Raw genomic sequence first — 22,556 nt, forward strand, 5'->3', positions numbered from 1 at the left:
CCTCTGCCTCTGCCTGCCTCTCTGTCTGCCTGTGCTCGCTCGCTCTCTCTCCCTCTATCCCTGACAAATAAATAAATAAAATCTTAAAAAAAAAAAAAAAGAATATATATTTTAAAGCACTGCAGTTCCATTTAAACCTGTAATTCCAGTCTTTAAGGAAAGGTTCAGATATATAAATCCTTTCTAGATGCAGCTGGAAAAAGTAGCACAGAAATAAGATGATTACAAGGAACCTTATAATGTTTGGCTCTCCTTTCCAATTCACCCACAAACATTGTTCAGAGAAAAGACTACAAATCTAATTAAGTGGTTGCAGATATTTTCTTTATTTTTCCTTAATGGTTGACACATTAAGAGCTCTGGAGCAGTACAAATAATAATTTTACTCTAAAATGTCACTCAAGTGAATCAAAAAGCCTCCCTAAATAACCCATCAGAGGGGATGTTGAGTCATCTGGTTCATTTGGCTCATGGAAAACTGACCTCCTGAATTCCCTTCTAGTAGGAACTCTACTACCTGGAGAAGGTCCTATCGGGAAGGTCCTATCTGTTGAGCCTGGCATTGTGTAGTCAGTCTTCAGCAAATGCCTGTCTCTTCCTCATAGGCTGCAGGGGAGGCATTGAGATCTGGCACAAAGTAAGTACTACTCACATGCTAGATCCTTTCTCCTCCCAAGGAGGCTAAAGCCTGAGTGGGGAACTTTTACATAAGCGACCCCTCTGGGTTATTGATTCCTATGTCCTCAGTACCCCGAACTTCGTAAGGGCTGAAGAAGTAGTTATTGAAGGAAGGTTCTTGTTCTGGTATGTTGATATCTGCTCTAAGCATATGATATCCAGCTTTTCCTTGGCCACTGGCATGTCTAGTGTCTGTGACCCTAAGACTTCTGATTTGAATCTCTAGACCTGTACTGTCCAGTAATATCGCCACTAACCACATGTGGATCTTTACATTTAAATTTAATTAAAATCACCTACAATTTAAAATTCACCTCTTAGTTGCACTAGCCACATCTCAAGGGATCAGTAGCCACATGTGGCTAGTAGTTACCATACTGGACCGTACAGGCAGGGAACATTGCCATCATGGCAGAAAGTTCCACTGGATGCAGGACTGCTCTGGTTTTCCTGAAGCACCGCTGATGGATTTCCTCTTTGTGTTTGCAGTGCAGCTGTCTGCTTCAGGAAGTGAAGTCTACAGTAACGAGGAGAATCTTTAAGAGCTGCCTCGCACTGTGACATGTCTGAGCCCTTGCTCCAGTCCCTGCAGCATGAACAAGGTAAGAGATACTTTTGAACATCAGCTTTCTTGTCTTCTTTACCGTACCACGATTCTTCTGGGTACATAATGCCTTCCCACGATGTGAGGACGTTGCTTCTCCTGCCAAAAGCATCCCAGAGGTTGGAGAGTGGGGGGACCCCAGCGAGCAGTGTTCATAGGCGGGGTCGCAAGAGGTGGTGGTAATAGCCTTCCAGATGTGTCATTGCATTTGTCAGAAGTTTCTGAGTGGCTGAAATACCGGTTGTTAGTATAATTGCCTTGGCATAAATGTTGGAAAATTGAGTTCTGAAGCCAGACTACCCGGGTTTAAATAACAGCTCTTCCAGATGACTTTGGGCAAGTGGCTTAACCTCTCTTGTCCTCAGTTTCCTTTCCTGAAAAATGCTGATAAGAGTACCTACCTCACAGGGTTGTTTAAGCACTACACCAGTGCTTAATATAGTGCCTATCTACATTACAGGCATTTGATAAATATTTGCTGTTGTTGTTTCTGATGTTGAGGACAATGTTGTCTCTTAGATGTCCTTGTAGGAGAGTCTTAAGTGCATCTGCAACTTTTCTATTTATTCCTTGAGTGACTGAGGAAGTAACAATTGATTACAGTTGGACACTCAGGGATGAACAATGAATGAGTCTTAGGTTTTGCCTGCAGCAGGTGACAGGCTTGGGGGTAGTATGGCTAGTGTTTTAATGAGATGCGTACCAGGAACTCTGCAAGTACAGAAGGAACAGCCAGCTTTGGGAGATATGGAAAGGACTGTAGAGGAGGTGACATTCTGAGTCAGATCTTGAATGATAAATGGCCATTTCTTAGACATAGAGTAGGGCAGGGCATTCCAGGTAAAGGAAACAGGCTATGTTTAAGCACAAAGCATATGAGAAAGTCTGGTATGTTTGGAGAACAAAGGACTTGGTACAGCAGGATATCTCAACACTGTTAACATTTGAGCTGAGTAATTCATTGTAGTGAGAGGCCATCTTCCACTTTGAAGGATGTTCAGTAGCATTCCCTTTCCCCCACTTCAGTCCGGCCAACCAAAAACTTTCCCCAACATTGGCCAGTGTTCCTTAGGGGAACAAAAATACCCATGGCTGAGAACCACTGCACTGGGGGATGATGGTTGATATGAGCCCAGAAAATGAGGTAAGGGTCCAATTCTAAGAGCCACTGAAGGATCTAATACAAGGGAAAGATCTTGCCAGAGGCCTACAAGAAGAGGTAAATTATCCCATTAGCGATGGATTGTGGTAGAATTAGACAGTGTTTTGAGACAGTGTGTCTTCAAAAGGTATTATGGAATACCTAGGCTTTAAGAAAACCCATTTAGTTTGTTGAAAGTCCTTTACTAAAACCCCCTTTCCAGTGGTGATCTTTTTCTCTTGGTCTGTTGTCTGGCCTTCTCATGCTCTCTGCTTTACCCCACTGGAAGAGACCAGAAAATAGTAAGAAATGGTTTTTGAGAGATTTTCATTTGGCCGAGAGAAGAAAACCTGTTCTGACGCCCACCATCACCACCACCACTGGCTTAAATACTTACCTTTAAGCAGTCTTTGAGAAGCAAACTTTTGGAATACTGGAAAGTAGGCAGGTATTCCATCCCAAAGTCATGAATGGAGGGTGGGGAAGAGGAGGAGACTTATCACTGTGGTCATTGCAAACCTTGGCATCTATTAGTCAGGGTTTGGTGTACTGAAACATGAAGTCAACTCTTGGGAAGACTGGTTGGTGGACACTGCTATGACAGCCCTGCCCTGAGTTTCTCCAGGACAGCTCAAGACCTGATGTCATGGTTTGGCTCTTGATATACAGCTGGGAACCAGACTCCTCAGACATTTCAGGTGTCTCAGTAGGTGTGTCTGTTGTTTGGGAAGGTATGTTCTGCCTAAGTGTCCCAATGAATGCTTTATTTTATGTTATTTTAATTTAAAGTAGTGATTAAGCATGATGTGTAACCTTCATAGGTCAGCATTTTTCTTATGGTTTTCTTGGCATAAGACAAAGAACACACCACCCTTTGGGGAGGAAATAGATCTCAGCTTAAATAAAACCAGACAATCATCTCATCAAGTAGGATATGTGCGTTAGAATGTTGGAAATATTTCTGTGGGTATTGTTGATTTTCTAAGTAGATGTGTTTCTAGAAAGCTGGAGAGTTTTGAATTGCGCACTTTCCACTTGCTTGGACATACAGTCTCATAAATCTCCTTTCTTCCCAAACCCCAGCTAGCATGTGGGACACTTGAACTGTGGAGATGTCAAGTTGGAGGGCGGCACAGTGTTCTAAGGTCCACCATGATTCCTGTGAAGTGATGGGGCAATTGTGATTACAGTGAGCCATTGACGTCTCTCTTTGGGTTATTTAGCAATGATATCACTAGAAAACAACTGGAATGAGCCCCACAGCACAAGACACTGACCGTTTGACCAGTTTAACCAGGCTAACCTGATGGTGAATTGCTGTCCACCAAGCAGTAGCTTCTCACCCAAAATTAAAGAACTTCTGTCTGTGGTAGAGTTTGGGGTCACACCAGAAAAGGGTGCAGTTCCGGGCCTCAGACAGCTTGCCCACCAGTGCATTCGTTTATACATAAGATTTCTACACAGCAGATACCCTCACATTTATTAACCTTTTTAATATTATAAACCGACTTGATTGGTTATTCATTTTGGGCTTATGTTCTAGCCTCACATGTTGAGGACACTGTGGGTGCAAAGGTTTCCCCAGGGTTCTCCTTCCCCTTGGCTCTCGTGCACACTTGGAGACCCATCTTTCCAGTTTCCATACTCTTCTCAGATCTTTTTGCAAGCGCTTTCTAATCTTTATATTGATCCCAAACTTTATCATTAGGATTTCACTATAAATTTTGTCAAAAGTTTTTATCCTCTCTACTTTCTCCGGCATTCTCTTGTTAATAAAGATAGATGATATAATACGCATTGTTGCTAGTAAGAAGGGTTAATGTTTCACATTTGTGTTATTTACCTATCATCATGCTGTAAAGAAAGGATTTTAGTGTGTTACTTAAAAATCAGAGCCAAGGGCTGCCTGGGTGGCTCAGTGGGTTAAACCTCTGCCTTCGGCTCAGGTCATGATCTCAGGGTCCTTGGATCAAGTCCCGTATCGGGGAGCCTGCTTCCTCCTCTCTCTCTTTGCTTGCCTCTCTGCCTACTTGTGATCTCTCTCTGTCAAATAAAATCTTTAAAAAAATAAAAATCAGAGCCAAAGGGGAGGCAAATTGGACAGGATAGGATTTTGTAGAGACCACTGGGCAGGCTGATGAACGTTGGGTACCCAGCAGCTCATAAGTTCACAGAGCCACGCTCACAGGACCCGTGTTCTGCTCTTGAAATCTCCCTCTTCCTAGCAGCAACCTCAGAATTACAATTTTAAACTCTTTCCTTCGTGGTCATTATTTTCATGAAGGCATATCACTTGCTGTGGTCTGCCTTGAATTTATGAGGACGCCCATCTGATTGAAAAATAATTGATTTTTCCGTGGTTACACAGAAGGCTCCCCTCCCCCCACAGTGAAAAAGGAACCTTCTTGAGACTTGTTTCTTCCTTCTTATGCTCAAATACAGTCAGATCTGATTGCTGTTGCTTTGGACAAATGCCATCGCATCCAATGAAGTACAGCCGTGTGTCTTATCTCTCTTGGTGGGTGGATGCTACTGTTTTGCTTAATATCCACCCAGCAGAATTTTTTCTCTGAACATTTTACTGTGCCAGGTTTGAGGCAGTTTCACCTTGACACTCAGATCAATATCTCTATAGTCAACTAAAGAGTAAAACTGAAATTCAGTTTTTGCCTTCATTTAGAGTTTTTCTTACTTGGCTCCTCCTTACTATGAAGCAGTGAAGTTCGGAACTCATTGCCCCCGGCTCTCCCTCCAGCATAGACATGACTCTACTTGATTAAACGTCAGCTCCTCTAACACACACTTACCAAGGGTGTACTGGGTCCCATGCACTGTGCCTATAGGACACCAGTGAACAAAATAAAGGTCTTTGCCATCCAGAGCTTCTATTCTGGCCAGGGTAAGGAGAGTCAGCTTATTTCAGAGGTTTAATACTTAAACATTCACCTACGGGTGCCTGGGTGGCTCAGTGCGTTAAAGCCTCTGCCTTCCACTCAGGTCATGATCCCAGAGTCCTGGGATCAAGCCCCACATAGGGCGCCCTGCTCAGTGAGGAGTCTGCTTCTCCGTCTGCCTGTCCCGTGGACCCCAACCCCACCTCATGCTTGTGTGCGTGTGCTCTCTCACAAAAAAATAAAATCTCAAAAAAAAAAAAAAAAAAATGGTCCCATCCTCATACCTGACCCTAGTCAGCCCTGCCTGGGGCTCAGCAGGGAGCCTGCTTCCTTCTTTCTCTGCCTGCCTCTCTGCCTACTTGTGATCTCTGTCTGTCAAATAAATAAATAAAATCTTTAAAAAAAAAAGGTAAAGGTTTAAAAATAAGTACCCCTTTAGCTGTGGTACAACTGGATAAGATATTTCGCAGACAGATAGAAAACCAGAGCCCTTGGTCAAAACAGAGATTGAAAATCGGGAGATTCTATGTGACATATGACCAGGAAGGAGCTTTTTGATGTGCTCATGGTTTGGAGGCAGTAGTAAGTAGAGCAACACTCTAGAAAAAGATACTGTCCTTTGCCTCAGTGACTCAAAACTTTTAAATGGAATTACATCCTCTTACTCAGTATGTGTGTCATTTCTTCATCCAGCTCTTCAAAAGACTTGGCTGATTGTACACAAGTTTAGACCAGTGCTTCTCAGACTAGGGTTTGGGAACGCCTGGGGAGCCCATTCACAGGCCACCTGCAAGGTCAAAACTACTTTCATAATAATGTTAAGTCTTTTTTTTTTTTTCCTTTTCCTTTCTCTTGAGTGTACAGTACAGTTTTTCAAGAGGCTGCGTGGCATCCAATGACATTCATCCAAAATGTCTGTTTTAATTTTTAAGATGGCAACAACCATGGGTAGAAAGAATTGATGTAGACAAAAGCCCTTTAAGGTCTGCAGTCATTTTTGAGCACATCCTGAGATAGGAGTTTGAGAAGCCGTGGGCTAACCTGTGCCTATGTCCTGTGTTTGGCAGTCCTTACTCTAGGAAGAAGCTGGACCCAGGGCTCGGAGCAGTGAGCGCCCTGGGCATTGTGTCACATCTGATCTCACCTTCTACATCTGTAAGGATGTAGAATGAGCTTAGTCCTTATTTAAAAACAAAACCATTTTATGGAGTTCATAAGACTAAAGGGAACATTGTTGGCACAAGGCCAGTGTAACACCCACGCTACTTACATGTAAGTCAGATTCTGCTAAATGGGGGATGTACAGAAATGGCAAACCTGGACCTCCATTCTCTTCCATGTTTATCACACTGGGAAATTCAGTGCATTTTTAGGAAGAAAACAGGAATATAATTCTCTTCTAAGAGGTATGGGAATACAGGTATTTAATACATTAAATGTAATGTAATGTAGTAGATGGTCAATTTGCTATCAAGTAGGGAGAAGACAAATTTAAAAGAATTAACTAAATATGTTAATGCTTCGTTGTCTTTAAAATGTATGCACGAGGGGGCCCCCTGGGTGGCTCCGTCTGTTAAGCAGCTACCTTCGGCTCAGGTCACGATCCCAGAGTCCTGAGATCAAGACCCGTGTCGGTCCCCCTGCTCGGCATGAAGCCTGCTTCTCCCTCCTCCCCTTCACCCTGCTTGTGCTCTCTCTCTCACGCTCTCTCAAATAAATACATCTTTAAAAATAAATAAAATGTGTGTATACAATTCATTTGTGCTAGTAAATATAGATAAGACATACAGGTTATTTGAGAAATGCTTCCTACTTTATGTGGAAATATCTCTTGATAATTTCTAGTCATTTCTACCATGGAAGCAATATTGATGCTTTTATTTCAGTAATGAGACCTCTCCTCCTTTCTGCTTCACGGAAACCCAGTTCAGTGGGTCTCAGCTCACCTCTGAATCTCGGAGGAGCTCATGGCGGCGCCGCGGTCAGTGCCTACTTCTCTTCGTGGTCTGGGTGCGAGTAGAAAGTCTGAAGCTTTCTGTCCAGAGAAGTGGAGCATCAGATGAATCACACACTGATGCACTCAAGTCCGCACCAGCCCTCAGACCGCGCGCACGCAGGGCAGGGTTCACGTGGTTGCGCCGGGGCCTTGACTTGAGTGTGGAGCTCATCACGGGCCTGACTTAACAGCTCCCAATCATGTCAGAAAAGATGAAGGAGGAGCTGCACAGGTGGGAGGCAAATTAAGGCTTTGGAGTAGAAAGGCTGGACTTCGGGTTTAAGACCATAATGACCCCAGCAGGAGAAGAGATATGTTTTGACACGACGGTAATATAATTTCAAGTTTGAGAGGCCTCGTTTTGAATCACGATAAGCCCTTTGAAATGTGGCCACCGCTACTGACCATAAAATAGGTTTCACTTGAATGAAAGAGAACATTCAGTTTCATCTTGGTTTTCTTCAGGGGCCCCTCACACACTGGGATCGGTGGTTTGGGAATCTCATTCGTCCTTATTTCTGGCAGATTTAAAGAAGAGTGCCTAGGATTTTCTTGACTGAAGCAAGTTTTGCTTATTTATTTATTTATTTATTTAAATTGATGAACTGCCCCATGCCAGCCTTCATGTGGAGCTTTAATTAAATGTTGACCAAACTGGTGGGTCCTCGTTCCGCATCACCATATCTGCCTCACTAAGCCCACACAAGCACACGGCATAATTAGACAGGTCCTTTGGGCCTGGAATGTGTGCTACGACCTCTTTCTTTGATGCTGTTCGTGGCCGGGTCCCTGTAACAAAGAGGCCAGTTGATTCTGGTCTTTGTGAATCATGCGGAGGAATGCTTCTGTCTTCCAAGTCCTCAACCCTGCCCTTCTCCTCTCAATTAGTAGTCCTTAATGGGTACAATTAAGTTACATCTTATTTAGTTAATTGGTGATTGGGTGATTGGAAACATGACTATTTAGGTACTTAATCTGTGGTTTGTCCATCTTTAGAATATTAACCACTCAATTTGTCTGATTTTGCAAACATATCAGCTCAAATGATGGTATTGCTCTGTATCCGGGGAAATGCATAAATGAGAGATTACTTCCACCCAGCTTATTAATTTGAGTACCTAGTACTTTAAATTGCCCCTTTCCCCCGCCCTTTCTTGTGGTCCAGCTATCTTATTATAGCATTTAGCCCTTTGTTAGTATTCTTTCCAGCTTCCTTTTTTGGTCTTTTGTCTCTGTAAAATACTCCTAACATTGTTTTCTATGTTTTGAGAGAACATGGTATTTTTTAAGATATGTGCATTTTTTGCTTCATTCTTTTTTTTAAAAAAAGATTTTATTTACTTGAGAGAGAGTGTGCATGCATAGGGTGAGGCAGAGGGGAAGGAGAGGGAAAGAATCCCAAGCAGACTCAGTACTGAGCACAGAGCCCCTAAGCAGGGCTCGATCCCCCAACCCCGAGATCACAGCCTGAACCAAAACCAAGAATCAGACACTAAGCCAACTGAGCCACCCAAGTGCCCCATTTGCTTCATTCTTAAAAACCTCATATTTTGTGAAAAAATTAATAAATGTCCTAGAAGAGATGAGATACCTATTTCGAGTATATAAAACTACATATGGGGGCGCCTGGGTGGCTCAGTGGGTTAAGCCTCTGCCTTCGGCTCAGGTCATGATCCCAGGGTCCTGGGATCGAGCCCCACCTCGGGCTCTCTGCTCGGCAGGGAGCCTGTTCCCCCCTCACTCTCCATGCTGCTCTGCCTACTTGTGATATCTCTCTCTGTGTCAAAGGAATAAATAAAAAATCTTAAAAAAAAAAAAAACTACATATGTTTGCAGACAGTCCTCAGTTAATGTTCAGAAGACGTATTTCTCGTCTTTTATAAATGACTGTGTTTAGGTTTAGATGAACATTTAGATTTTATTAATCACAGCTTGTATCTTCTTCTAGTTTATTTGGTTTTCTTTTCTTCGTGGAATGGTTTTATAACTTCTTACCACCCTCAGATTTTAATAAAGTGGCATTATCCCGAGAGGCCAGTCTCAGTTAGATATAAGTATAAGCAATTAATTAAGATAACCAACCTTAGCCAGAGAGTTAGAGTGTCATCACATGTCACAGTGATCAAGAAGCACCTGTTAATTAGAACATTGAAGTAGCAATGAGTTTTAGAAGAAAACAAAGATTGGTTGAAATTAGCAATATCTGCGTGTCTTGTTTTTTCATAAATCCAACCCATAAACAATTTGTTGTGACAGCTCTAGGCTGGCGTTACGGCATTTTGGATGGGGTCTGATTATAGCTAAAAATAGACATGTGTAAAGATCAGAAGAGGAATATTAAACAATTGAAATTTTGTGAAAGACTGATGCTGTTTCATTGTAATAATTTCCCCAAAGGCACATTAGTAATGCTGCTAAATACAGACTTTAATAGACTTTAATAGTGTGTACTTTAGAGGCCTGATACACAAAGGAATAATGTATAAAACATTCATTATGGAAAATTGCTACCTTTTTTATTTAATAAGAAATCTGTTGAAACAAAACTATTGCACTGCCTATGGCATTATGTTCCTGGTATTAGCAGGCTGGAGAATAATTGCTACCATCTTTTACATGTTTCTCCTTACCTATTCTAATCAAGTTGCAGTCATATTTACTTATTTGTTCCATGAATGAAAACGGGGGCTAAAGAAAAGCATTTGCATTGGTTGCACGCTTGTCCCATTACCTGTGTAATCTCAGGCAAGCACCTTAACCTCAGACTCCATTTCGTCATTTGCACACTGGAGATCATTCTGCTTACCTGGGAAGGTCAAGGTGGGCAAAGGTAAGTGTCGATGCGGTGGAGGCTCCTCATACCAGGCACTCAGTGAATGCTTTTTATTATGATTACTTTCTACATCTGTTTCTCTTTATTCTGGTGTTTCTACGGATGACAGTTGTTGGGGGAGCGGGAAGGGTGTGAGAGTAAGAAAAAGCAATTAAAAAGAAGCCTCGGTAAGCAGCTCTGTCGCCAAGCCTTGCATTGGATTTCAATTTGATTTTAATGTGCTGCTGCTGAGAGCCATGCTGTTGAAAAAGAGAGAAGAGTAAGAAGCAGATGCTCTGGGAAGAACAGTGGGGCATTTATCTCTTTTAATGAGATAACATCATTAGAGTGACAAAGTGCAGTGAATCGATACTCGAAATGGACTGGTGCTATCTTCCCAAAGTGCGGATTGTTATACTTCACAGCCTTAGAATCTGCTGAATCACGAATTCTGTCTTATCTGTTATTGGAGCCACCGACTTTGATCTCGCAGAACAGACCCACACCTTAGTGATCTCCACAGGAGCAGGAAAACGGACTAATTGGATAAATGAGGAAAATCCAGGGTGATTTATAAGTTGCCCTGTAATCAAGGAACCTCAGAGAAAGGAGGTTGGGTCTCCTTTTTTTTTCCCCTTTGGCTTTAAATGGCTGCACATCCTAACCCTCGTCCCCCTCCACCCGCTTTCCTTGCTCCGTGTCTGCTTCTTGGTGTAATGTCAGAAACGCTAATCATGTCAGACCGTGACACTGACAGCCCTGACATTCACAACAAAGAGACAAGAAGGAGAGAGAGGGAGAGAGATCTCAGAGGGGGAAGGTGAGGAGAGGCAGCAGGGTAAGTATTTTTTTCTTGCACATAAAATCTGTAGCTGCAAAACCACCAATGTTCTGGATGTATCACATCCAAGGAAAATTAGGGAACGAGCGAGGTGAATTCTGATGGGGATAAAATTGGGCTAGGAAGACTTTGTGCTACTATTTTTTCCCCCTCTTAGATTTCAGTGTGTAGCCTACATTATAGTTACTGTGGCTATGATTTCTTCTCACCAAGAGGAAAAAACAAAACAAAACAAAATATGCTGTTAAAATATTTTTTTCCCTTTCCCTACCCCAGTTTTTCTCTTTGAAACAAAGCAAAGTTAAGCACTGATCTTAGCAGGAAGCGTGTGCTCTCTAAGGTTTTCCACTGACCAGATTCCTATAGTTTAATCTGAGCAATAGCTGCTTCAGGAAAGAAGTCATCTGTAAGAGATGTTTTTTGACCGTGACAAAGCTGACTTGAGGACTGTTCAGTGTCATTCCCCTGGCTGCCTTGCCTTGGCCTCCCCGGCACCTGCCAGCTACAGGAAAAGCTTACGTTACTGCAATTTGGAGGGCTGACTATGGCCAGGTCTTCCAAACGCCTTTGAGGTTTCTCTCTCCCTCAGGCACTTTCTCCATTTGGAATTGTTCTGGTCAGTGGTCGCTGGTCGTGGGCTTGGATCTTGGATCCGTCATGACCTGGAAACCTGCCGCCACATCTTCCATGTGTTTGGAATCCAGACGCTGGGATCTAAATTGAGCTCTGAGCACTGGCTGAATCATCCTAGCTTTTCTGTAAACACGAGAACCCAGCTGCCAGCTCAGCTTTTGAGGTATTTTGAATTAAAACTCTATGTCTTAGCTAGGATAGCCTTTTACTTTTTCATCACATGATGTAAAAATAAATTAATTAAATGATCAAAAACTGAAAAACAATGTATTGATTCCATGTTATTCACCTTATCGTAAAGGAAGTACATTTTTTTATTTGTATTTGAGAGCAGAAGATGATGGTTACATAGTGAATTCTCTTCAGATTGATTACAAATAATATTGAGAACTCTGGGAAAACCTGAGACCTCTATTTACAATATTCTTGTCCTTAGCACGCAAGTAATACACTGGGGCCACTTGGGAGAATTGTCCCTCTGAATTTACAAAATTAAACAAATTTAAGTGAATTATAGCATAATTTAAACTATGTATAGCAACCTTGACATTGTGGCTTATTTAAAATTCTTGAGGAAATTCTACTTCTATTGGCAGAGGAGAGTAAATTGGTACCTTGGGGAGGATTTAGGGGAATTACCCCAAAATATCTTCTTGTAAACTCACAATGTTTTTTGAACTTCTTTTTTATTCTAAAAATCTACCGTGGATTTTATACCGTTCTCTATGATGTGTTCATGTTTTCTAATTCATATAAAGTAACTTTAAAAATTACTTGCCAGTTTAATTACTTAGTTAAGGATTTTATCAGGTAATTTCATTGTTATAAAGAATAGGTCCTCAAAATTCAGTTTGACACAATGAAAGTTTCCTTTCTTGCCAAAGTACCAACCTAGGGTCGGTCTTTCTGGTCAGTGAACTGCTTTTATTCAGCACTTGTTCAGAAATCCTGAACTCGGCCTCCTTCTATCTTCTGGCTTTACCAGCTGTATTAGGTTTCCAGGATGCTATAATAGAGTACTACAAACTGGGCACTTCAGATAACAGAAATTTATTGTCTCTCAGCTCTGGAGACTAGGAGTCCCAAGCACAAAGTTGAGCAGGACTGGTTCTTTCTGAAGATCTGTTGTCCAGGTCTCTTTCCTTGGTTTGCAGATGGCTGTCTTCTCCCTGTGTCCCTCCATACTGTCTTCCCTCTGTCCAAATTTCCCCTTTTTATAAGGACACCAGTATTATTGAATTAGGGCTCACCCTATTCCACTAAGCCTCATCTTAACAATGACATCTATAATAATCCTATTTCTGAATTAACATCACTTTCTGAGGTATTGATGGTTAGGACTTCCACCATCTGAATGTGAAGTGAGGGACACAGTTCAGCCCATAATGTCATCTTTTGAGGCTTTTGATTGTCTGCATCTGGCTGGTGGAAGAGATAGAGCGTAAAAAAGGAGCATTATACTTCTTAATCACCAGAGCCCTGAAGGGACTGGGCATCTTCTCTTCATAGTCCATTGATGAGAGCGAGCTGTGTGGCTCCACCTGAAGGTAAGGAGCTTGGGAAAAGTCCCTGGATGACTAGTGACTGTGCTCAGTGTCTTCAGGCACATGTGTGTGCACACGAGCCAGACCAGCTTTCTAGCAAAAGATGTCATGTGTCCCATTTCTTCCCATTCCCATTCTCATATGGCACTGAAAGAGGTTTTAAGAGTATCCAAATTTGAAAATTCCATCCTGCCCTGGCTAGGAATGCTTTTCAATTAATGGTCCAAGTATTTATATGTAAATGAGTGCCTAAGGCTCACTGTTTTGTTTCCTTAAGAATCTAATAGATTCTCCAGGGAATTTTACTTACATTATTAATGGGCACCTTTTTTTTTTCCCCTTATGAAACCGTGAAATCCTAATTAATGAGGCTTTACTCTTGGCCAAAAATTTAGCTTGTGGTTAGAAGGATTTCCGACAGTACAGTGACTTTTTTATATTGTTACATGTTCTATTATTACTGAAAAATGATATGCATCCAAGAAGAGAAAAAAGGATATTGTGAGTGCAGGGGACAATTACATAACCTGCTGTGCTTATCTCAAATGGCTAGACTTTAGTATTTAATTATAAAAGTCTTGTCTCTCCTATCAGGTTAGTCATTATTTCGAAAGTTGAACGTGGGTTTTATAAGTGACTAAATAATTGCTTTATATGTTCCTTTTCAATTACAGTAAGAAGTCATGAATTCACTACATTTAGAACTGCTAAAAATTATTTAGATTTGCCTGTTGAATAGGTTTTTTTTTCTAAAAAAGGACTAGGGAAAAAATTTCCACTGTAAATTTTTGGCTTCTCAAAGTAATTTGTAAGAAATTTCCCATGAAAAAAGATACTGCTAGTAATTTAAAAAGGATAAGTAGAGTGCAGTCTGAAAACTTGGTAGGTAGTGTGAAAACACATTAATACTACTGAACCATAATATTTAATTTAGACTTCTAGTCATGAAGTTCCATGTCAAGAAATCATTCTCTTGCTGTTTTATTATTCTGGTACCTTAAAACACTGATGTTATCTCAAGACTTAAAACCTATCTACCAGCGGTAACAATAGATTTCCTTTTGGTCAAAAAAACCCTGACAGTGATACTTTAGTAAAGATAATTATTTCAATGATGGCCTTTTAATCTTTAGTGGCTATACCTTTTAATATGTCAAAATAGACTAAAACAAGTATTGGAGTCATTTTAAGAATGAATTAAATCCTCATTCGTTTAGATGTTATAAATTCAGATTTTTTGGAGAAGGGTCTAGGATGAAGTGTATCCTTTGTCAATTTTTGATAACTAATCATTATTTTATGTTGTTACCATTTTATTGAGTGCCTACCGTTTGCACTAGCTCCTTTTAAAATAGACTATATATATATATATACATATATTTTTTTAAATATTTTATTTATTTATTTGACAGATAGAGATCACAAGTAGGCAGAGGCAGGGAGAAAGAGAGGGGGAAGCAGGCTTCCTGCTGAGCAGAGAGCCTGATGTGGGGCTTGATTCCAGGACCCTGAGATCATAATCTGAGCCAAAGGCAGAGACTTAACCCACTGAACCACCCCAGGTGCCCCTAAAATAGACTGTATTATTGCTGATTTTCACAGCCAGTTTGCAAGAGTTGTTATTATTCCCACTTTACAGATGGGGGAACTCAGGGATGTTTAAGTAATGAGACTAGTATCCCATGTCTAGATATAGAAGAGCCAGTATCTGAATTCAAATCTTACTCTAAAACAAATGCACATTTCCATTTTGTTACATTGCTTTGTAGGAGAATATTTGTTGAAGTGAATTTGAAATAGATTAGATGCATTTGCTAAAAGCTAAAAGTAAAATGCGGCATCCCAGAATGAATGCTTTAGTTTTGGGGAGGAAAAAGCCATTTGCCATGAACAAACTAATGTAGTAGTTGGAAATTATTTCCATCTATTCATTAAAGCAGGTCTCTAGAACTTGCTAACACTTTAGTAGAGTACCACTTCCTAAATAAATGAGCAGTCTATGTATGATTCAGAATACTTCTTAAACATCCATTATCTGACTAACGGAGTTCTTTAGAACTCAACTTAGGTTCCTGAAAACTAGTTTCTAATTCATGCTCTCACACTTGCCCCCTTTCTGAATGTGCCAGGTTATGCAGGTTTTATTGATTTGCCAAGGCAAACACAGAAAAAGGCAGCCTTGAACCATGGGTGGGCCTGGCCTGAGGGCAAGATAAAGAAAACCTGCCTATTTTCCAGTGAGAAGCTCAGCTAGAACCCTAAGATAAAAGAAAGGTATATTCCTCTGAAAACATTTCACCTTTTCACCTTTCCTAGCAACCTGATAAGCCTGACTTCTGATGAAAAGGATGATTTAGAGTTTTGAGGGGTATCTATATCATTTTCAGTTTCATGCCATTTATTCTGTTCATGGTTTCTGCCGTGTGACTGTGGCCAAGTCACATCACCTATTTGAAACTTGGTGACACCATACGTATGAGGAAGCAGTGGGAGTAGACCAGGAGTCGTTAGCCTCGTGTCTCAGCCTAGGGTGGCTTCAGAGGGTATCTGTAAAATGCTAAGAACTGAGTCCCATGTTTTGTATGCATCTGCATTTTTCTGGAGAGAGTGGTTCGTGACTTATTGCATCAGATTCTCCAGGGCCTCAACACACAAAGAAATCTACAGGACAGATTCTGTCTGAAGTCTATACGGACTGTAGCATTCTAGTTTTCTATAAATTTTATTGTGTACAGGCTGTTGTAGACTGCACAGATGAGAAAATGAGTACATTCTATCTTCCTCCTACAGCATGACACGTTAAGGGAAACTTGGAGTGTTTTTATTGTAGACGACGGCTTCTCTGTCCTCTAAGATGAACCTGCTGTGTATAGCAGATGTGCAATAAATATTTGTGGATGGTGACAAAATTCTGTTATTAGCGGATGGATAGTCAATTCATTAGAAGTGAGTTACGTTTGGGTATTGAATGAACATGTTTTTCGAGTCTGAACACTTTTTTGTAGTTCCCTGCAATGGTAGTTTAAAGAATCACTTAAAATAGCACTTTCTTATTTGGAATCTCAGAGAGGTGGGATGTTAGTGCCTGAAAAACGTGCCGCATGAATAGATCGATTCCCACGGTGAGGAAGCAGAGGCCCAGAGGGGTGATATTTTGGTTCTTTTGCTGTCATACCTTCAGTGTGTAAGCATGCTGTCCCTCCAGACAGCCTTCTCATACGTGTCATGGCTCAGCAGATTAACCTGCCTGAAGCAGGAGCCCTCTTGCTCAGCAAATAAACAGACGGGGAGAATAAGAAAGCACTCTAGCACCTCCCCCTCTGGTAGGGAAGAGAAAGACTTAAATAGCATCCCTGCCCAATGGTTCAGGTAGAATCCAATGGAAGTCCACTGTTGAACGGGACTCATGCAATCACTGTATTGAAACAACAGACCCCTCCCTCCAGAACATCCCAGTTCCATTAAAGCAAACGAAACAGCTGCTTCTTGGATGCTTAGATATGCCTTCCAAAACATCAGGGATGTTTACCTACATTACTTCTCTCCAAAAATTGCATTTCTTTTTTTCTGATGGTGGATTTTAAAAACATACATTTGACTCCTTAATATGAATATTATGTGTGTGTGAATATGTGTGTGTGAATTGCTACCATTTACTCTTTCAACCTCTGTTTGAAATTAGGCTTTGTATTCTTTGGCAACTTCGTTAAACGAGAATAATCATGGTAGGCCACAATACTATTAATTTGTCTTCAAAGTTGCTGTGAACAATCTCATTAAGATTTATTTTCCAGGCCAAGTTTGCAATTCAAAGTCAAAAGCAGGCAAAATGTTCACAGCTAGGCTGATTTTATTTTGGAAGCTGGTTTTATTTTATTTATTGGTTAGTTAAAAATGTACTCAGAGAGCTTCCTTTTTTTTTTTTCATTTTTGCACCATTTTGCACTATTATAGCTATTTAACGTGAAATTTTCATGATGATAAATCACTTTTTAGAATTGTCTGAACTGGATTGGTAGTAAGAAGTAACTCTTCAAATTTTTCACTAGGAACAGAAAAGGAACAGTACAAAATATTATTAACTGTATTCTTTGACTTAGTTTCCTAAGATAGATTTACAAATTATCAGTGCCTCTTTTGGTCATAATGAGTACACAGTATGGCACATGGTTTTGTACCATGTATATTTATGTATGTATTTTTAATAGATATAAATAAATTAGTGCCCAGGTACCAAATAATGTACACCCTCAAAATTTGAATTTCAAGGAACAGTGGCAGAAAATACCATCACTAGAAACCGAAACTCTCAAACATCAACATAAAAATGGCTGAGATTAGCTATGTGTAAAATTCCCAGAAGGTAATCCACACTTAGACAAACCAACAAAAATCCAAATAAGTGTTGATAATGTTAGCTAAACATAACACTTTTGAGATTATAACATGTTAATATCAGAAGCAAACAGTTGGCAGCTGGTCTGTTTGGGAGCCACAGAAAGAAGTTGTGGCCCCTGAAAATTACAGAGATGTCCCCGATCATCGCAGACCAGTTGCTTGCTATTGGCAAAATGTATTGCCAATCCATTTTAAGTCCATGAGGTTTAATGACACCAACCTACAATCAAATCATTTGGTTCTTTGCCCGTGCTTCTGAACTTAATGTTTTCCCAGCAGTGAGGGCTCTGGCCTCAGCATTGAGGACTGAGCTCAGCTGGAAGCTCAGCTGCTCCTCTGGCTGTGTGACCTTGGCCAAGGCGCTCAGCCTCTCTGGGCTACAGCCTCCTCAGCTTGAACAAGTACACAAAAGATACTTCAAAGGCTTATCATGAGAGTTAAATGAAATCACTAATGTGAAAGTGCCTAGGACAGTTCATGCCCCATGGTAAACTCTCAGTAGATATTTTCATTAAATAATAATAATAATAAGCTTGCCCCAGTATTATGTTCTTCTGGGAAGTTCTGTTTTTCAGTGTAGATTGATAAGTAAGCATTCCAGGTAATCATCAGTCTGACTTTTATGACTATGGGTAGAATGAGCAGTCTTGATGTGAACAAACACAAACCATTTCTCTTTCGTGCAAACCTGAGACCTCCGTGGGCCTGGCCTCCCTGTGACTTGTGAGTTGCAGGAGGAAACCCCCCAGAAGAGACCGTGAGAAGCACTTGACTGGCCTCCGCCACTTAACTCCCACAAAATGGAAGCTAGTCCCTTGCAAAGTTTGGTAGATTGGGTTGAAAAGTTAAGAGAGAGAGAGAGAGAGAGAGAGTGTGTGTGTGTGTGTGTGTTTTAAATAGGACCCAGAAACTAAATATATGCGTGTACTGTAGCAAACGAAAGAAATATGAGTCCCACTCACAATATATTTTTCAGATGCTGTTAACCGGGTTTATTTTTACTTTGACAGATACTTCCGTTTAGGGGGTGCTTTCCACAGACAGATTGTATTGTGCAAGAGAAAATTCGGTAAATTTTGCCTCTAGATTTCCTCCAGATCTCACAGGTGACCACACCCAAGCCTCTGTATTGCCATGTTCTCAATAAGAGACATGAGTTATTACTTCGGTAAATAACCTTGGTTTCTCTCGGGAGATTTTGTTGTCAGAATTTGTCATCTTTTTTAATAGGACATCATGGTTAATATAGGGAAAGACCAACTATGTTTATGCAACAGAGTCAAATTAAAAGTGGTGCAATTATATTTTTATCACACTTTTAACTTCATTAGGTCCCTACAATGACCGTGTCCTTAATGATTAAGAGTTTGCACTCTGAGCATCTTGAGACCTGGGTTCAAATCCCAGCTCAGGAACAGAGGTGCTGAGATCTTGGACAAGCTCCCTAGTGTATTCCTAAACCTATTATCTCTGAAATACCCACCTCCTAGGGCTTCTTTGAGGATTATGTTGGATCATGCCCGTATAAATGTAACATTCAGCCTCTGGTGAAAGTTGATAAATGTTAGCCATTGTGAGAAGGATGAGGGAGGAGCCCTGGCAGAGTTATCAAAAGTGACTTTTCTGTTTCAATTTAATAAACACCTGGGATTTCATATTTGCCTGCTTGTCTATTTCATGATAACCTTGAAAGGATCTGACTCATTTGGACCAAATTTGTTACACTGTATTTTAAGTTTCTAATAAGAATATCAACTCCAAATCCTGACAGTCCCTTATATCTTCTTGTAGCTACTATGCTAAAAAAAAAAATAAAAAGCTACTATTTATAGAGAGCAAGGTATATCTCCAGAGTGACTTCAGATGTTAGAGTAACCTTGGTTATGTTTTGCAGGAATCATTAGGAAGGGTTTTGAGCGGAAGGGTCTAGAAAACACTGGAAATGGAAGTAGCTTCTTTGTCTACTGCTCCAGTGTTTTTCTACAAGTGGTTTGACTTAGTTCTGTTGGGACTTGGTTTTGTTTCTTAAGTGGAAAAACTCTTTTGTGTCTCTATTTTATATTAATTCCAGGAGTTTGAGTCAGTGCTGAGTCCAGTAGTTAATTAATATTGAAATCAAACTCTAAACTAATCCTTGGGATTACATCCATTATGTAACTCTGAAGTGGGCTTGAACAGAGAAAATTCCAGTACTGTTTCTCTCTCCATGTTAAATATAGTAGAGGCCAGTCTTCTCTATGAATGTACATGCTGCATCAGAAGTAATTTTTTAAAGAGGTTTTAAATTTGGGGAAAGGATGTATGTTCTTGTTCGGCGTCCCTGTCCCGGCATTAGTAACAGTAAGGAATTTTCCAAGCTGGCTACCAGAGTGAATAAAAACCAGGTGCATTTATATAATCGGCATAAAAATTATGTTCTATCTGCATTTTTAATTGAGCCAAACACTGCACAGAATTAGACACAGCCTTTGCTCTCTAGGAGTTTAAATGTAAGACAGAAGATGCTAATGTGTGTGTACATGAAGACAAATTCATTTAACATTTTATAAGCACTGTGGATGGTTCCATTTCGTACCTTTGCAGCCTTCCTCAGCCTAGGTGACTCATTCACAAATTATCCATGCCTGTTCATTCATGAGATAAATTTTTAAAATTAAAGAACTTGTGTTTTTCTATTAGTTTTTGTAACTAATACAGTTCATTTTAGAAAAAGTAAGAAGGGAAGTATAAAGAAAAAACAAAAATTACATATAATCCCATCACCTAGAAAAGATTATCCAGTGTTATATTTTAGCAGCATTTTTAATGTTATCTTTTAAAATGTTATCTGTGTATTTTATATAACTGAGATCTATGTTTGCACGTTTGCTTTGTGCTATTTTCATTTACCATATCTTTTCATGTTTCCTATTAAATATTTTTTAAGACACAATCTTAGGAGTGTTATGATTAAGTATAATTTGAAAGTTGAGAATCCAGCTTCTGGTCTCCTAGAACGGTCATTTAATATATAACAAGTTAAAGGATCAATCTAACTGTTCACCAGAGCATCTAGACCTATTTCCGAAATAGAGCTATTGTTCACCTAAAGTGGAAACTCACCCGGCTCTGCATATTTCCTCGGGCTGGGTTGCTGTTCCGTGTCTATCTTTCCTCATTGACTTATCAGGCTCCATGCACACATGCACGCTTGTTTATAGCAGTCTTCCTGATATGCAGCCGCGGCGTGGGTTTTGGAAAACTGCCCAGCTACATACCATTCATACCGGCTGACATTCAGCTTCTGGTAGCTAATTGGGTACTCTTAACTCCTTCGATCTCTGAAGAGCTCACCCTGTAGGGCCACCAACCACAGGACTAACACACCCACTAATTCTCTGGCTGTTCATATTCACGCACACAGCTCCATTATGTATGAAAAGCGGCATATTGGCCCAAACGCCATGAAAGAATTGGGGTCAACTTGTAAAAATCACTGACTCTCTGTTTGTCACTCCTTTAGCCATACCATAAACAACTGCATGAGTTCATAGGCCTTTAAGTTTAAGATGATGCTTCCTGAAGCACCTTGGAAGCAGATGGAGTCTGAAGGGGTTTCTAAGGAATGACAGAGACCATTTCCCATCTCCGAGGATGGGTGTGCCCCCTGGGCTGGGGTTCACCCCTTGTGTTAGGAAGTGTTGCTTCAGGATCCCTAAAGTCATTCCTTTCCAAAAACTTCATCTGGTCCTTCCACTTTCCCCCAGAAACCTGCTGTTCTTCATAGCTCTTCTGTTTCTTGTGGAGAATGAGCATCACAAGAGAAAGCCCAGTCTGGCTAAGTAGTAGGGAGGGAATAAGAAGAGGCAGATGGAGGAGGGAGATTATGCAAAGTAGTAAGATTACATATGAATACTGGATGAATTTCAAAATCTTCCCATTATCTCTGTGAACACTCACCTTTTTTTTTTTTTTTTTTTTCCTTCAGCAAAGACTTTTATTCCCTTACATCAAACAGCTGTCCTTATATGCAGGAATCGAAAGAGGAAATATTCACAATAACAGCACACCAGGAAGGGGGAGCCCAGATAAAGAGGAGATGTTAAAGTGACATTCATTCTATTTACAAATATCTCCACTGAACATGTTTCAGTGGTTAATCAGAGCTTTCTTGCCTGGCACTTTCTAAAATGATATCATTATCTGGCTTGCTGTTTCAGCCGATCTAGGAATACCTTGCCTGTGGGTCAGGGTACTTGGTTTCATATAAACAACTCGTAAGAGCCCTTTACAATTTCAGAAAGACAGGTAAAAAGAGAAGAAACCGCTATACAAGTTATGTGGGGGTGAGGGGAGGCATTGGCAACAATCCTCTTCCTACACAGACACTGCGAGAAGGCATCTTCTGCCATTTCTCGTGATTAAAATAGTTTGTTTTTCCTCAAACCACACTGAATTTAGTTTCTCAGGAGATGAAAGCACCTTTGCTACTCCTGTGGGAGACCATGACATACAGGCTTAATTGCCTCATGGGTGATATGAAGTCGTGGAATAAAAACTAGCCATCACTCTTTAACCAGTTCGGCTTAGTAAACCTTGACAGCTAGCAAAACTCAGCCAGACATCCTTGATTACAGGCAGTGCACAGGGCCCCAGGAGCTGGTCAGGATGAGTTGTCCAGTAGGAGTTAATTTCACTACATTGGTTTCCTCTGTTTGAACTTATCCTTCTCAAATCTAAGAATGACTGAAAATGGATTAACCAAATGTTTTTCCTGCTTCCAGCCATGGCATTTTCTTCACAGTGATGGCCATTTTCTTCACTGGGATACTATTCACTTTTTTTTGGCAAGAATTATTTGTTTTTATTAAAACTTTCTGGCTTGCTTAAGTCTATTTACGCTATGTAATAAGAGAGAGAGGCATCAGTGAGTATGTTAGAATTTCACAGACCTTGCTTCTCACAGCAGGGACCCACAATCAGCATTGTCAGGCAGGGACATGTGATCAAGTCACAAACTCAATGGGAAGGTCGGC

The 22,556-nt window shown here is 40.6% G+C and overlaps 1 protein-coding gene and 1 long non-coding RNA gene across 13 annotated transcripts in view; one reads left to right on the plus strand and one right to left on the minus strand.

Annotated features, from left to right (window-relative positions):
- The window catches only part of BACH2 (BTB domain and CNC homolog 2), a 358,349-nt gene that overhangs the window by 94,128 nt on the left and 241,665 nt on the right, over nt 1-22,556 (plus strand). For 7 of the 11 annotated variants that reach the window (XM_082730571.1, XM_082730565.1, XM_082730562.1 and 4 more), the window contains exon 2: nt 1,168-1,280. Coding sequence is in view for 7 of the 11 variants with exons in the window: in XM_082730562.1 (XP_082586688.1) it covers nt 1,272-1,280 (9 nt within the window). In the remaining 4 variants the exon portion in view is untranslated. The remainder of the gene's footprint in view (nt 1-1,167; nt 1,281-22,556) is intronic. The other 4 variants (XM_082730573.1, XM_082730569.1, XM_082730568.1 and 1 more) reach the window with 1 other exon arrangement.
- On the minus strand, nt 303-20,903 carry LOC309864792. Of its 2 annotated transcripts, XR_014311763.1 has the most exons (5): nt 20,644-20,903; nt 10,045-10,119; nt 9,396-9,446; nt 2,821-3,582; nt 303-2,705 (listed from the first exon to the last, which is right to left on the minus strand). It is a non-coding gene; the product is annotated as an uncharacterized lncRNA (long non-coding RNA). The 2 variants fall into 2 exon arrangements; XR_014311764.1 differs by having other exon boundaries at nt 1,711-3,582; nt 20,644-20,755.

Source organism: Mustela nivalis (assembly GCF_964662115.1).
Source record: "Mustela nivalis genome assembly, chromosome: 5".
Classification (NCBI taxonomy): domain Eukaryota; kingdom Metazoa; phylum Chordata; class Mammalia; order Carnivora; family Mustelidae; genus Mustela; species Mustela nivalis.